The 13947-nt window shown below is 48.5% G+C and overlaps 1 protein-coding gene across 1 annotated transcript; it reads left to right on the top strand.

The window, feature by feature from the left end:
* Positions 1-211: 211 nt before the first annotated feature.
* Positions 212-5800, top strand: ACR (acrosin). Its single transcript, XM_066252586.1, has 6 exons — positions 212-305; positions 1112-1321; positions 1547-1830; positions 4801-4946; positions 5398-5571; positions 5615-5800. The coding sequence occupies exons 1-6, from the start codon at positions 229-231 to the stop codon at positions 5798-5800; spliced, it is 1077 nt and encodes a 358-aa protein (XP_066108683.1). The 5' UTR covers positions 212-228.
* Positions 5801-13947: the final 8147 nt, after the last annotated feature.

Raw genomic sequence — 13947 nt, 5'->3', positions numbered from 1 at the left:
GAGTGACCTGAATACTATGTTGTACCGGCAAACAGTCCCCCTCTTCCAAGTGTCCCCCCCTTTCTCCAGGGAAGCCTGTGCAGGATTGTGACCCAGTTGACCTAAAGGGCTCCCACAGGCCTGGCTGCTGGTGGGTGGGGTGGGAGGTGGCCTTGCTGATTGGTCAGGATGCCACGGAGCTTTGTGAGGTCAGCAGTTCCGGGCAGGAGGGCAGGCTGGGGTAGGACTATGATGGAGATGCTGCCAACTGCCGTTCTGCTGGTCTTGGCAGTGTGTGTAGTTGCCAAAGATAACAGCACGTGTGAGTAAGTGTCCAGGACCCTGGTGGGGGATGGTGCCTTCTGAGGAAGACTCTGACGGCCTCTGTCCAGGGCTAGAGGGCCTGTCAGGCTGGACCTTAGGAGCCCTCTGGGTCTCACAGCCTCCACTCAGACCCTCCCTGCTCCCAGAATCCTCAACCCAGAGACCCCAGGCCCCAGGTGTCCAAGGTGTCCTCCTGAGACAGACCCCTCAGCTCCCAGGATGCGCACAGTACATAGATCTGTGTGCCCTGCCAATGCGTGTAAGACTTGATGCTCAGGAGTCCCTGTCTTCCCACAGATGTGAGCTACCCCGACCTGTGGCTGACCCTCAAAGCCCCAGGGTCTTGTCCTCTGTAGTTCTAGGGCCTTCTTAGACCCCCTCTGCCTCTCATACCTGGGCCCTGCATCTGCCTTCGGTCCTTCTCTCTCCTGTCGCTGTTCCAGCCAACCCTGCAGCCCCAAGACTGGTTCTGAAGACCTCAGGCCGTGACACCCTGCACTCCCGTGTCAGCTTCCCCCGGCCCAGGGGTCCCCACACTTCCCAGATGCCTGTGGCCCCCTCTTTCCCTGCCTGTGACTAAACCCGCAAGACCCAAGAAATCATACCCCTCCCAACCTTTCCTGGAGCTTCTTGCTTCCTGTCTTGTCACAGCCTCACAGCTGGGCTCTCACAACTCCCCCTTTGACCCCACCTCCAGGCTGCCCAGAAATTGCCCACTTTTACCAAACCCCATGTCCCTGTACTTGGTTGAGGCACAAGGACAGGCTGTGCCGCTCTCCGTTCGATCATGCTCGTGGTCTCTCCTCAGCTCCTGTGGGCAGCGGTTCAAGCACACCCTCACCCTCCAACCGAGCACACGCATCGTTGGAGGCCATGACGCAGCTCTCGGGGCCTGGCCCTGGATGGTCAGCTTGCAGGCCTTCAACTACCGCGACAGCCGCAAGTATCACTCCTGTGGAGGAACCTTGCTGAACTCCCAGTGGGTGCTCACTGCTGCTCACTGCTTCAGGGTCAGAAAGTACGTGGGGGATGCGCGGGGAGTCTTCAGAGGGCTCTAGTCAGGATTGTCTGTGCAGGGGTCTCTGCATTGCAGGAGTCTGTGTGCAGAGGGGCCCTGGAGCTCTGGGGCTAGTGGTCACCAGACTGAGCGTGCTGACCCAGACCCCTATTAGGGAAGGGCTTTGAGGATCATGGCCACCAGCCAGCGCACAGTGAGAATGACTGGTTCCCTCTGTGCCCACAGAAGAGCGTATAGTTGGAGACTGATTATCGGAGCTAAGGAAATTATGTATGGCAGCAGTAAGCCAGTGAAACCACCTGTCCAGGAGAGATTTGTTGAGCAAATCATCCTTCATGAGAAATACGTCCCCGTCACCGAGATCAACGACGTTGCTCTCTTGAAGATCACCCCTCCCGTGGCCTGTGGGGACAATATCGGACTAGGCTGCCTGCCACCACTGAAGTCAGGCCCACCTAATGCATCCCAGATCTGTTGGGTGGCCGGCTGGGGGTACTTAGCTGAGAAAGGTGAGTATGGAGGAGTATCTGGGGGGCATAGCAGCCATTCCCCTGGTGCAGTTTGAGGTGGAAGGGGAATGTGTGGGTGCCGGCTGAGGGTCTGTCCTTGTCACTGTGCCTAGGCAGGTCCATCACTGCCCTTTTTCTGCTGCAGAAACTGTGGGTGAAAACTGAGTATCCTGTCCAAGGTCACACCTGGTGGAGGCTGAATGCCAGGCACAAGGACCACCTGGCATTTTTAGAATGGGGTCAAGATTGGCTGCCCTTGGGGTGTGGAGCACAGATGCTGCATTCTGGAAATGAGAAAGCTCTAGATGGGGTTTTGGGGTTGTAGGTCAGTCCTTTCTCTCTCTAGGCCTCAGTTTCCCTCCCTGTGAGTGGAAGGGCCAGAGTCAAACCCTTCCACCCCCCACCCTCGGCAGTAATAGCACCAAATTCACTCCACCCATTTTAGCTACTCCAGGGCTTCTTTGCGGACCGAGAGAGGGGCAGAGGTGTGGTTTCTGCTGGGCACAGTACAGTGGCAGCAAGGTTTGGCCAGCAGGGCAAGACCAAGTTGGGCAGACCTCACGTGTGAGCTGCCCTCTTAGCTTTGCACAGGTGGTCGTGAGAATTGTTCCTGGGGATGTGAAGATATGATTGAAATTAACTTAGTGCTCAGTCTCTTCTGTTATCTGATAATGGCAAATTTAGGCTTCTTAATTCGAGTCCGTTCAGTCATGTGGGACTTGAAACTCAGCCTTTTTTGGTAACCCCAAAATCAGTAATTTCAGAATCCTTCCCTACCTTTTCTTTCCTTCTCTGGAGCTTGCTCTCATTTTCTGATAGGGTTGCCACCAGTAAGGGTGTCTCTCACAGGTACCCTTCCTTTGACTAGCTTTTGCTGGCCTGGGTTTCGGCCTCTGGCCTGCTGTTGATGTCAATGCTCTGCTATGTGAGTGCGTGTCTATGGTACCACTCCCTGGCCTGCCCTGCTCTGCCCACCTGCCCAACCATGTCCAGTTGCTGGGCATTCTTGCAGTTTCTGGGAGGCTGACGTTAGGGGTCCCCTCTAGACAAGTCACCCCAGCCTCACTGTCACATCGTGTGGCTCAGGAGGAATGCAGGCTCCCAGCTGCATCCTGGACATCATGCAAGATGTCTTTTTTTCCAGAGTTCCTTACATTTAATGGGATTTCTATCATTTTTTTGGCACACACATTCCCACACCCCCACCATGAAGTTTAAACCTTAAAGAAATCTCAGGCTCCCAGACCTCCCTTTCCTGTCTGCTCCTTGAACCATGTGCTCTGGGACCACCCTCTCCTTCCCTTGGAGGCTGAGCTCCTGCAGTAATTAGCAGGTGTCATTTAGAACAGGTTGTTGGGCTGAAGAAACCTTTCTCTGTTTGATGACACCTGGCTCTTAACAAGACTGCAGACTGCCATAGATGGAGATGGTCACCTGAGTGACTAGCCAGCCAGGCTGTGGCCATACATATCCTCAGTGTCACGGCCACCTCCAGGGCAATGTATGTACAAACAGTCACTGCTGCTTGGATGGCAGGGAAGGTGGGGGCTAACACGACTGGAAACCATCAAAGCTTCCCGCTGTGTGCCTGGCCCTGCCTACATGCTGCACGGTGTCCTGTCTTCCCGGTGGGCCATGCAGTATGCTCCAGATGCACCCTGTGCCAGGCCTGACCTGTTCACTCCCTGTCTGCACTGCACACGGTGTTCAAACCCACTCACTGGGCCATGGGGCCGGAGCAGCGGCTGCTGGCATGACCCCTCTGCCTGTGGGACCACTTGACCAGGAGGAGCCAGCTGTGTCGGCTCTTGGCTCTGTTTCAGCCACTTGCTGTGGCCTGCTCAGGCCCAGCACAGGTGTAACCTCCTTAGCCCAGAGGCCGTGATGGAGCAAATGGGCTATAAGGGACGTTCTGACCCGGTCCGACAGGTGTGCCTGGGTATGGAGGCACGGCCACAGCTCTTCTCTTTCCATGACCTTCTCAGAACAGGTAGGGGCACCTGGGGAAGGACTTGCCAGTCCCACCTCAGCATCCTGTTCATGGAGGGCGGAGACGTCCTGACGGGGATAACAGGGAGGGGGGCTTACAGCCATGGGGAATGAGAGGTGTGCTGTGCACTTGGTTCTGGAGAGGAAAATCTGAGTCTGAACGCAGCCACACCACATTCCTGCTGTGAGGTTGAGTGGGCAGCACTCCAGTCTCCCGACTGGAGAGCAGGGAACTCACAGAGTCTAAGTCATGAGGTTTGTGCGGGGACTAAGTCAGATGACGCCTGTGTGACTCATAGTGCTCAATACATCCTGGTTATAATTGCTAATATTACAGTAACCTCCATAATCAACCACTAAGCACTAACACATGCATCTTTGCAGCTACACCCCTCCACCCCCATGTCCCATCCGTCCATGGTCCAGAGTCTCCCTCTGTCCTTCCTCTATACACCTGATGACCTCTTCCCAACCTCTATCTCTTGTCTGTGGTGCAGAAGGACAGGCCAGGACCTCTGACTTTCATAGGTCTTTTTTTTTTTTTTTTTTTTACAGAGACAGAGAGTCAGAGAGAGGGATAGATAGGGACAGACAGACAGGAACGGAGAGAGATGAGAAGCATCAATCATCAGTTTTTTGTTGCGACACCTTAGTTCACTGATTGCTTTCTCATATGTGCCTTGACCGTGGGCCTTCAGCAGACTGAGTAACCCCTTGCTCAAGCCAGCAACCTTGGGTCCAAGCTGGTGAGCTTCGCTCAAACCAGATGGGCCCACACTCAAGCTGGCGACCTCGAGGTCTTGAACCTGGGTCCTCTGCATCCCAGTCCAATGCTCTATCCACTGCGCCACCGCCTGGTCAGGCTCATAGGTCTTGGTTTGAATAGAGCATCATAGGATGATGTGGGGCCAGTGGAGAGGAGGCGGGGCTTTCCCAGGACTTGTCTTCCATAATCACTGACCACTAAAATCCTGGTTACAGCAAACAAAATGTCACCTGTGCTGCAGGAGGCGGCTGTGAAGATCATTGACCTCGAGATGTGTAACTCGTCCCGGTGGTACCGCGGGCTCATCCTCCCAACCCACGTGTGTGCAGGCTATATTGAAGGCGGCATTGACGCCTGCCAGGTAACTGTCCCTGGAGTGCCCAGGCCCTGGCGAACACCTCTTTCTTGAATCTCTTAGCTCCACTTGCTCCAGGGTCCTGCTCTAGTGATCCTTCTCCTGGTCCCGTTTCTACAGTCACAATCAGCATGGGAGGTGACACCCACCAGGTGCCCCTACAAAGAATAGCATCCCTCCCATCCTAACACAGAGATTACATGGCGCAAACACAGCCCCTCAAGAGAGCATTTACTTTCACATCTGCTTGTACGCACAAGCTCCCGTGAACCCTCCTCACTGCGAGGGAGCCCACACTGCCCTCACCCTGCACAGGCAGCTGGCCCTTTCCCACAGCCAGCTGGGCTTCTGGAGCAGGAAACCCATGATCGCCAAAGTTGTCCTCCCAGAGCCTGGAGCCCTCTGGGCAGATGAAAGGTGGCTCAGACACAGAGTGACTCCGGTGTCCTCCCTACAGGGGGACAGTGGCGGGCCTCTCATGTGCAGAGGCAGCCCACGAGAGCCCTACATGGTCGTAGGGGTCACCAGCTGGGGGATAGGCTGTGCTCGAGCAATGCGCCCGGGGATCTACACGGCCACCTGGCCCTATCTAGACTGGATTGCTTCCAAGATCGGTCTCAAGGCTTTCAAGGTGATTCAGCCAACCACCACTTCCTCACGCCTTATTTCCCCAGCCGTCTCTAAACACACCTCTGTTTACCCTGTTTGGTACAAACTCTTTCATCGAAGACCTCGACCTCAACGACCTCTGCTCCGAACAGGAGCAGACCAATTCGGACCCTTTGCCCCTCGCCAACCCCCACTTTCCACTAACCTTCCCCAAGCTCCTTCTTTTGCCCAACGACTACAGCAACTCATAGAGACCCTCAAGAAGAAAAACTTTTATAACGAAAGGAGCAATAATGAAAATGAGACCACAGACCTCCCAGAGCCGACCCCACTGTCAACATACCCAGCGAACCCTTCACCCCTGAGGGCAGAGGGAAAGATTAAATAAATAAATAAATAAATAAATAACTATTTCTATACGAAGAGATGCACTCTGGACTTATTTGTCCTCCCCAACTCGACCCAAACCCACATCAACTCTATGCTCCCTCCTTTACCCTCCAACAGGTGGAATCATTGTCAGTTGTGATTTTTAATCTTGATGTTTATTTTATTTATTTTTTATTTTAAAGATTTTACTTATTTATTTGGGAAGGACAGAGGAAAAAGGGAGGAACAGACAGAAAAGGAGAGAGATAAGAAGCATCAACTCATAGTTGCTGCACCTTAGTTATTAATTGATTGCTTTCTCATATGTGCCTTGACCCAGGGGGTTCCAGCTGAGCCAGTAACCCCTTACTCAAGCCAGCGACCTTGAGGTCATGTCTATGATCCCATGGTCAAGCTGGTGACCCTATGCTCAAACCAGATGAGCCCATGCTCAATCCAGTGACCTCAAGGTTTCAAACCTGAGTCATCAGCATCCTAGGTTGATGCTCTATCCACTGTGCCATCATCTGGCCAGGCTTAAATCTTTATTTTAGAGAGAAGAACAGAGAGAGATAGAAAGAGACAGAGAGAGCAATATCAATCTGTTCTTGTATGTGCCCTGACCGGGGATTGATGCAGTAACATCTGTGCTTTGGTATGATGCCTAACTAACCGAGCTATCTGGCCAGGGCTAATCTTAATTTATTTTTTAATTTTTCTTTTATTAATTTTTAGAGAGGGGAGAGAGAGAGAGAGAGAGAGAGAGAGAGAGAGAAAGAGAAGGGGGAGGGAGGAGCAGGAAGCATCAACTCCCATATGTGCCTTGACTAGGCAAGCCCAGGGTTTTGAACCGGTGACCTCAGCGTTCCAGGTCAATGTTTTATCCACTGTGCCACCACAGGTCAGGCCTAATCTTAATTTTTAAAATGAACAAATTGACCTGAACATGTGGGCCAGGTATAGTCTTTATTTCACATATAGCCCTTTGCCCATTAAGTCAGTGAAGATGGGCCCAGAAGCAGCTCCTGTGAGGTCGACTGACTGGGAAGAAGGGGTGTGGGGGAAGCCCACGGGGGATATGCTGTCCAGGTGGTATAAAGATAAGGACCCATGAGAGGACTTTGTGGGGAAGCTTGGGTTCTCTAAACACAAAAGGTAACAGGTAAATGGGTAGTCAAACAACAAATGTCCACTATTAGACACATTTTACTTGTGGATCTGGTGGTAGAATGAACGTTGTTCAAGCTCATTTCTAGCCTGTGGATTAACCCTATTACTTCCTGGATTCAAGCAAAACAGAAAAGTTATTTGCCAAAGCCTTGAAGGAATTGCAATGGGGAGTAATTTTTGGATGCCTGTGAGTGAGCTTTTAATGGTTTCATTTCCACTTGGGAGTTCATATTTTAAAATCTTCCACTTCAAGGAACAGAAACCAACGTAAGCTATTTTAGTGAGAAGGGGCAATCACCTATGTATTTTGAGGGTACAAATGTGCCACACAGAACCAATAGGAAAGGCTAGCTGCAGACACCAAGGATGGTGAGGAACCTGACAGGGAGTGACCGTAGTCTAGAGTTTTTGTGGAGTGGCCAGCCCAACAGGAGTCTGCACTCAACCAGAGTTGCTCATGTCCATCTGCAGATTCCTGGGAAAGAAATCCTAATTGGTCCAGGTCAGCTGCCCACTCTGGTTGGGGTGGAAACCAGACCACCTCATTAACTCCTTGCGGGGCTGAAGGGAACGCCTGGGTGCTGGCTGGGCAGTTGCTGCCGCAGGCACCCACACTGTTCCTGGAAGCGAAATGTGTGTGCCAAGTGCAGGGTGGTCCTCGGAGGACAGTGCAGGAGCAGGCGGGCCAACCCTGGGCAAGAAAGGCTAAGAGCCAGTCCTTTCCTGGAAGGTGTACTGAGGAAACAGCCATGAGTCTTCTTTTTGGGGACTCACCCATCTGCCTGGGCTCAAACCAATCCCCTGCTCTCCCCTCATCAGCTCTGTGGCCTTGGGACGATGGCCAGGTGCAGAGCAGTCAGAGCAGCACTGGCTCCCTGCAGGTGTGCAGACCTGTGGGCCGAAGTTTGAGATGAGATGAGATCAAACTGGTGATGAGATGTGGCTAGATATAGGGGCATTTGGGTGCCCACTGTTTGTTCACTAGGATTCTGTAAATGCTAAGGCCACATAGGAAGGCTTGCATATCAGTCTGAGTGGGCCATAGCTCTTCAGTGTAGTGACATTTGCTTAAACTAAATAAACAAACAAAAAAACAAACAAAAAAACAAAAAAAAAGAAAGAAAAATTTTATCTGCCTTGGCTAAAAGCTGCCATTACTAAAATTGGAGCTGGCATGATAATTCATTTTCTAAAGTCCATTTCTTAAAGAAGACCTGATACCACAAGTTCTCCTCACCCCTTCTCTGCTGAGCCTTCTGGGGTCTAGAACGGATTCTGCAGCACTCTCTCCCCCCTCACACACTTGAACCCTTGTCCTTAATTCACCCCACCCCTCATGGAGACAGTCGTTGTAGTGGACGCTTGGGTCTTCTCCCTGGAGGGCTACCTATGCTCAGGGAACGCTGTGATGGGGTCCACACATCTGCGCACCTACAGGGAGCCAGGTCTGGACTGCTCTGCACCTGGCCATCATCCCAAGGCCATGGAGCTGACAAGGGTAGAGGGTACATCAGGGCATTGGTCTGAATCCAGGCAGATGGATGAGCCTTCCCTCAAATGTACCTACTCCTCACACCTATGCCAACTCTGGTTTATATCAAATCCATCAATCTTGCCAGTCTAATAGATGTTATAATTTTCATCTTTAAAAATGATGAATAAAACTGTTTATAAGTGGAGAGGCTCTGATCTGCCCTCATGTCCCTGTGGATAGTCGAACTAACTTTGAAAATGGCTCTCAGGTCCCAGAATAGGTTTTCTCGATCCCAGGGACAGGCAAGATGGAGAAGAAAGGGACAGGCATGCAGTAAACTCATCAAAAAGCATGTAGGCACCTAAGGGATATGCTCAATGCCTCCTTGTAAAATGTTGTAGGGAAAACAGCTGTGTTAGGCTTGCTCACTTGCATTTTGCATGATTAGTGTGTGAGCATGTGCAGAGCCACGTGTGTGTAGCCTAGTAAGGCTAGGGTGCTCTCCCCCAGCGGGGACTGTTTGCCTGCCACTGCGAGGGACTGGGACGAGGGGTCGAGGGGTCGGGCTGTTTTCGTGTTCGCAGGCCTGCCGCTGCAGAGGTGATTTTGCTCTTTGCTTACCTGCTGCTGTGAGAAAGTTTTCCCCTGTTTGCTTCCCACCATTGTAAAATGCATTTAAATGGGAATTGGCCACCGCTTTCTGGCTCCGCAGTTCCTCTACTGTCTGCCTGAATCCAGTGTGAACCTGCCTGGCTTAGACCACCGGCATTACAGATGTTTAGGCAGGCAAGTGAATAAGTATTTGTTTAAATAGATCTCATAATTAGTCTTACCTGCTAGGAAAAATAAAATGACAGCAACTGAAAATGCATATGGTAGAACTCTGACACCCAAAAAGGTGGGTGTATCATGAATAACAGACAATAATGACAGGGATTTCTGATTGTGTATTTGATTGATATATAAAATCTTATGTTTTCCAGGAATTAGCATCCCAATGAGCATGATTTTAGTAGTATTTATTTTTATTTTTTTAATTGAATTATTGGAGTACAGATTTCAAGTGTGCAACTCAACAAAATATTATCTGCACACTGCATGGTGCACCCATCGCCCCAAGCAAAGCCTCTTTTGTCCTAAACACACCCTCACCTTGTGCCCACTTCCACCTACCTCCCACCCACACAACGTTAGTAATTTTTAAATGGCAGTGGGAAAATGAAGGTAGTTCATCTTTAATGCATAGAAAACTGATCAAGAAACAGGTTACCGCGTGAGGCTTCCTGCAGAAACTGTATTCTTGGTAACAAATCATCAAGGAACTACCTACTTACCCTTGGTCTCCGTACAGGAGCCCTGGAATGGGCATGTGCTTCCATTTCTCCGGTAGATGCTCAGAAGTGGAATGCCATCACCAGCACCCATGTGGGAACATCCCCGCCACTCCCAGCTCCCTGTGGCCCTTGGTAAGCCCTCCAGCCCCAGGCAGTCTCTGACTTGCTCTCACTACGGATTCCTTTGCATTTCTAAGAATTCACTCTAAAGGAATCACACTGCTCGCACTGGGCAGTCGTTCTGCGGTCTCTCCCTGTGGAGTGTGTTCAGCAGTTCCTTCCTCTGCGCTGCTCAGCATCTCACTCTGTGGCTGCACCACTGTTTGTCTCCTGTCCAGCTGTGGCTGGGTGCTGGTTTGTTCCCAGTGTGGGCTCACACAAGGACAGTGGCCAGGAGGCTCTCATACAAATCATACTTTAGAATATTTTGGCTTAAGTGCTTGCATGCAGAATGGTCGGATCGTATGGTAGATGTGTGTTTAGCATTTAAAAAAAACTGCTCAAATGTTGTTGTTTTTCCCCAAAGAGGGTGCAACATACAGCATTCCGATCTGCTTGTATGAGAGTTCTGGTTCCTCAGGTTCCTCACCAACACTCAGTATGGTCAGTCTTTTCCATTTTACCCCTACTGTTAAGTATGTGGTCATATTTCACTCGTGGGGTTTTCCCATAAACAAATGTGGCTTATGAATAATGTTTAAAGCATTCTGAATGAATACAGTTCAGATTTCTATTGGTGAAGTAATAGGGCAGTAACAAAATGAGGAGGGCACCTAGGGAAAGAGGGAGAATGAGGGAAAAACATATAAAGTTAAATTTATCCAAGCGGAATTTGGATTTTTCCAGCCTCACAAACATCAGTGGCAAACATCTGGAAGAAATTCCACTTTATCCCGCTAGGCACGCTGTATACGCTATGCCCAGTTTGCTCAGACACTTGTTAGCTTGGCCAGAATCAAACGCTTCCTCAGTCTGTATACTTCAGGAACATTTGTAATATTTAGCTAATTTGATTGTGTATTTTTAAATTTTTGAGATAGGAATCCAAGATTCAATAAGTTTTCATGTTAATTAAGATGACTTAAATGTCGCATTATATTAAAGCAGTCAGATAAAACCATTCCCGTTGCATAGAATGACCACCATGACCCAGCTCTGGTGCTTATCTGAGTGAGGTTCCACACGGAGGACTGATAGGCTCTGTAAATGCAGAAAGACTGTTCTCCTACTTCCCAGGAGGTCTTTACCTGACTTCCAACCTGGCAATGTTCCTTTAAAATGAAATCCTTCTTTTGCCCTTGGCCAAGGAGATGTATCCAAAACAATATTACTAAGAGCAGTGTAAGAGAGTTCACTGCCTATGTTTTCTTCTAGGAAACATGTTTTCTTTAAGAAAACATGCCTATGTTTTCTTCTTGATGGTTTCAGGTTTTACATTTAAGTCTTTAATCCATTTTGAGTGTATTATTTGTATATGGTATAAGAACGTGGTTCACTTTCTTTTCTTTTTTTTTTGCATGTATCTGTCCAGTTTTCCCAACACCATTTATTGAAGAGACTGTCTTTACCCCATTGTATGTTCTTGCTTCCTTTTGTCATAGATTAATTTACCATATAAATGTGGGTTTATTTCTGGGCTCTCTATTCTGTTCTATTGATTGCTATGTCTGTTTTTATGCCAGTACTAGGTTGTTCCAATCACTATGGCCTTGTAATAGAGTTTTTGATACCTACAACTTTCATTTTCTTTGTCAAAATTGCTTTGGCTTTCTGGAGTCTTTTGTGGTCCACATGTTAGGATTGTTCTAGTTTTGTGAAAAATGCTGTTGGTATTTTGATAGGGATTGCGTTGAATCTACAGATGGCTTTGGGTAGTATAGACATTTTTATGATGTCAATTCTTCCTATCCATAAGCACAGTATATGCTTCCATTTATTTGTGTCTTCTTCAATTTTTTTCTTCAAGGTCTATGGCTTTCCAAGTACATGTATTTTTTTTTAAACGTTTTTTTTAAATTTTATTTATTCATTTTAGAAAGGAGAGAGAGAGGGAGAGAGAGAAGAGAGAGAGAGACAGAGAGAGAGAAGGGGGGAGGAGCAGGAAGCATCAACTTCCATATGTGCCTTGACCAGGCAAGCCCAGGGTTTCGAACCAGCGACCTCGGCATTTACAGGTCAACACTTTATCCACTGCGCCACCACAGGTCAGGCAGTACATGTATTTTACATCCTTAGTTAAATTTTAGAGAGAGAGGAAAGGAGAGACAGGGGAAGGGAGAGAGACTGATAGAGAAACATCAATTTGTTGTTCCACTTATTCTTGTATGTATTGGTTGTGTCTTGTATGTGCCCTGACTAGAGATCGAACCCGCAACTTTGGTGTATCAGGATGATGCTCCAACCAACTATGCTACCTGGCTAGGGCATTTTTACTTTCTTGATAATGTCTTTGATGCACAAAAGTAACCTTAAGTACAATTTATTTTTTTGTTTTCTTTTGTTGCTCATGCTATTAGTATTATATCTAAAAATTTGTTGCCAAATCCAAGGTCATGAAGACTTACCTTTTGTTCTCTTCTGTTAGTTTTATAGTTTAACTCTTACATTTAGGTCCTTAATCTATTTTGAATTAATTTTTGTAGATGGTGTAAAGTAGGGGTCCAGCTTCAAACCTTTGTATGTGGGCGTCCAGTTGTCCCCACACTGTTTGTTGAATGGTTTGCTACCCTTGTCATAGATACACATGTTTATTCTGGTCCAGAAGTTCTATCCCACTGGTCTGGATGCCTGTGCATGTCCCAACACTACACACACTGCGTTAATTGGTGTAGCTCTGCAACATAGCTCTGAAATTGGGAAGTGCCCATCCTTTACTATGGTTCCTTCTTTTTTATTATCTTTTTTACCGTTTTAAAAAATTTTATTCATTTTGACGGGGGGGGGGGGGGGGAGAAGGAGGGGGAGGAGCAGGAAGTACTAATCAACGCCAAGATGTGCCTTGACCAGGCAAGCCCAGGATTTCGAACCAGCGACCTAAGCATTCTAGGTCAACGCTTTATCCACTGTACCACCACAGGTCAGGCCTTACCTTTGTTCTTTTTAAGGATTCTTTTGACCTCTAAACAATACAAAATCTTCCAATCCATGAGCACTGGCTAACAAGCACATGAAGAGATGTTCAACATCATTCATCATGAATGAAATGCAATTCAAAACCATGAGGTAACATTTACAACCACTAAAATGGCTAAATTGTTCTTTAGAAATGACTAATAAACGCTAGCTAGAATGCAGGGAAATTGGAAACCTTGCACATTGTGTGTAGGGCTATAAAATGGTTGTTCCACTTTGAAAAACTGGCAGTTCCTCAAAAGTGTGAACATGTCACCAATGACCCTGTGACTGTTCTGTGCCATGGACTGAGTTATGTACCCTTAATGTGACTGTATGTGGGGACAGGGTCTTTAGGAGTAGTTAAGGTTAAATAAGGTCCTAATCCAGATGTCAATATGGGGTCATAGGATGTGTGAGGTTTGGGGCGTGGAGAGAAGAGGAGCATCAACTCGTAGTTGCTTCACTTCAGTTATCTTCTGCTCGGGCTCAGGCAGTCAGTGATCCCGAAATCTTGGACTTTCAAGCCTTTGGGTTCATCAGGATCATGCTGATCCTGCACTCAAGCCAGGAGGTTTCAAACTAGTAACCTCAGTGTTCTGGGTTGAGGCTGTATTCCTGTGCCACCACCAGTCAGGTTAGGATGTATGGTCTTTTAAGAAGAAACCACTCTCTCTCCCTCCAACACAGAGAGGTCATGTGAGCGCACAATGAGTTAGAGAGAGGCTTCAGAGTGAGATGTACCGCACTGGTACCTTAGAGTCTCCACCTGCAGAGTAGGGAGAAATAAATGTTGTAAACTGTCCAGTCAGTGGTGTTCTGTCACAGCAGCCTGAGCTGAGACCCTGAAGAACTGAAAACTGAGGCTCATATACGTACAGGTATAAGAGTGCTCACAGCAGCACTGGTCACAATAGCTAAAAGGGAGAAACAGCCCAAA

Source organism: Saccopteryx bilineata, chromosome 1, assembly GCF_036850765.1.
Source record: "Saccopteryx bilineata isolate mSacBil1 chromosome 1, mSacBil1_pri_phased_curated, whole genome shotgun sequence".
Taxonomy (NCBI): Eukaryota; Metazoa; Chordata; class Mammalia; order Chiroptera; family Emballonuridae; genus Saccopteryx; species Saccopteryx bilineata.
Note: the sequence above shows the minus strand (reverse complement) of the source record. Positions and strands in the feature narration are given on the sequence as shown.